We start from the raw sequence: 2,500 nt of genomic DNA, 5'->3' as shown, positions 1-2,500 counted from the left end.
ATCACATACGAGACTGCGCAACACACCAACTGACACAGGAAGTGAAGTCTCTCTTTTTTTTTGTTTTTTTAACACCGTAATGACAGTGTGTATGCTTGGGAGAAAATAAACCACTGAAAACAAACAATGACCTCATTTTTAAACTCACAAAGAAATGAAATGACTTGACAGCTGTCCTGCGAGTGACAGAACTCGCCATAGAAAGGGTCAGAAAAAATCTGTTCAGTCTCTAGTTTAGTCCTCAGTCTGTCGTCTGGGCCTCAGTCTTTGGTTTCTAGTCTAGTCCTCAGTCTTTGGTTCCTGGTCTAGTCTTCAGTCCCTGGTTCCTGGTCTGGTGCCCGGCCGTCTGAGGCCCTGTGGAAGTGCGGTTACCTGTGAGGGGTCCTTGCTCTTGCCTGGCGTAGGGCTCTGCGGTGGGGGGGACACAGAGGTTGTGGGTGGGCTTGGGGACCTGGGCACCTCTTTCCTCAGGGTGGGGGCGCGATCCAAACCATTGCCATGTGGAGAACGAGCTGGACTGCCAACTGGGGAAGAGGGCTCCTACAGAGAGAGAGAGAGAGAGAGAGAGAGAGAGAGAGAGAGAGAGAGATGAGATAAACACACACACACATACACACAAACACTCACTCACTCTACATCTGCAGCAATGCTGATCCACTCACAAAACAAATCAGTCCCACTGTACCACACAACAAACTGGTCCCAGTTCACACCTGTATCAGACAACAAACTGGTCCAGTCCCAGTTTACACCTGTATCAGACAACAAACTGGTCCCAATTTACACCTGTACCAGACAACAAACTGGTCCCAGTTTACACCTGTACCAGACAACAGTCTGATCCCAGTTTACACCTGAACAATAGAAACTCAGCTCATATTCTGCATTTACACACTGCACCAAGCAGTCCTCTCTCACACATGCTGATTTACTAAGTGCAATCATTAACACATCGATCCTTAACACACACATACACACACACACACATACACACACAAGACTGATTTACTGCACTTTTCTCTGTATGAGACCAAGTGGGTAAAACCATTTGAACACAGGGAGCCAGAGCGATTTCCGTGAGGTCTGAACCGCTCCCGAGGCCTCCTGGTTACTGAGTAAGGTAAATAAAGGCAGTGCTGTTCGACAGAGAAAAGAATACATTAACGCCTTGTTGACTCACTGGTAGCACAGTGGGAGAAAACAGCAGCTCAACACAATGTGCTTACCCACAATACTATTCGCTCAGACTGTGTGTGTGTGTGTGTGTGTGTGTACATAACAGACTGGATGTGTGTGTGTTTGAGAGACAAAGAGACTGGTGTGTGTGGTGTGCACGTGTGTGTGTGTGTGTGTTTATATGAGAGCAAGAGAGAGCACCTGTGTCAGTGTGTCAGAGTGTGTGTGTGTGCGCGTGTGTGTGTGTGTGTGTGTGCACATAACAGACTGGATGTGTGTGTTTTAGAGGGAAAGAGAGAAGTGTGTGTTTGTTTTAAGTTCTGTGGGCGTATGTCCATACAGGTGACAGAGAGTGTGTGTGTGTGGATGAGTGCATGCGTGTGTATGTGTGTGTATGTGTTTGCGTGTTTGTGTGTGAGTGCATGCATGCGTGCGTGTGTGTGTGTGTGTGTGTGTGTGTGTGTGTTTGTGTGTGTGTGCGTGTGTTTGTGTGTGTGTGTGTGTGAGTGTGTGTGTGTGTGTGTGTGTGTGTGTGTGTGTCTGTGAGTGTGTGTGTGTGTGTGTGTGTGTGTGTGAGTGAGAGAGAGAGAGTGTCTGTGTATATGTGCCTGTGAAAGACAGGAAGGTCTATCTGTGTGAGTGTATGAGTCTCAGAGAGAGAGAGAGAGAGAGTGTGTGTGTGTGTGTGTGTGAGTGTATGAGTCTCAGAGAGAGAGAGAGAGAGAGAGAGTGTGTGTGTGAGTGTATGAGTCTCAGAGAGAGAGAGAGTGTGTTCTGTGTGTCTACCCTAAGTGGATATGAGAAAGCCTATCAGAGTTATGTGTGCGCGTTTAGCTAAGAGTGAAGAAGAGGGCGCGCGTGAGAGTTCACAGTAAAGCTAAACAGTCTCACTCTGTTCGGCGTGTAAATTCACAATGGCAGCGTGACCTTGACATATTGATGGTTTGTGTGAAAACGCACAGGTTTACTGCTTTTATCCTTGTTCATCTCTATGTACCAGGGGCATTCTAAAGAACACACACGGGTCTCAAAGACCAACTCCAGCAAGTGTAACACCATTGACTTTAGTGAATTAAAAAAATAGAAAAAGAATGGAGAGGAGACGTGACCATGGGCCGAGCCAATCAGACGTCAGCGCTGCAGACGGTTTGAGCGGAGTGAACACCTCTGTGGAATGTCAGAGCATAAACGTACACCATCACACTTGACCCCTTTTTTTTTTTTTTAAGGGTTATGAAATTTCAAATGTTTCCCATCAACATCAATTTTTCCGATACATGACTGGAGCATGACTTTCATGATATCTCTTTGACTCCTAAATGTT

At 46.6% G+C, this 2,500-nt stretch overlaps 1 protein-coding gene across 1 annotated transcript in view; it reads right to left on the bottom strand.

The window, feature by feature from the left end:
• Positions 1-2,500, bottom strand: part of tle2b (TLE family member 2, transcriptional corepressor b) — a 49,785-nt gene that overhangs the window by 7,258 nt on the left and 40,027 nt on the right. Inside the window, exon 11 of the mRNA XM_030783574.1 lies at positions 373-540. Within this exon, the coding sequence (XP_030639434.1) occupies positions 373-540 (168 nt within the window). The remainder of the gene's footprint in view (positions 1-372; positions 541-2,500) is intronic.

The sequence above is a fragment of the Chanos chanos genome, chromosome 9 (genome assembly GCF_902362185.1).
Source record: "Chanos chanos chromosome 9, fChaCha1.1, whole genome shotgun sequence".
NCBI classification, from domain to species: Eukaryota; Metazoa; Chordata; class Actinopteri; order Gonorynchiformes; family Chanidae; genus Chanos; species Chanos chanos.
Note: the sequence above shows the minus strand (reverse complement) of the source record. Positions and strands in the feature narration are given on the sequence as shown.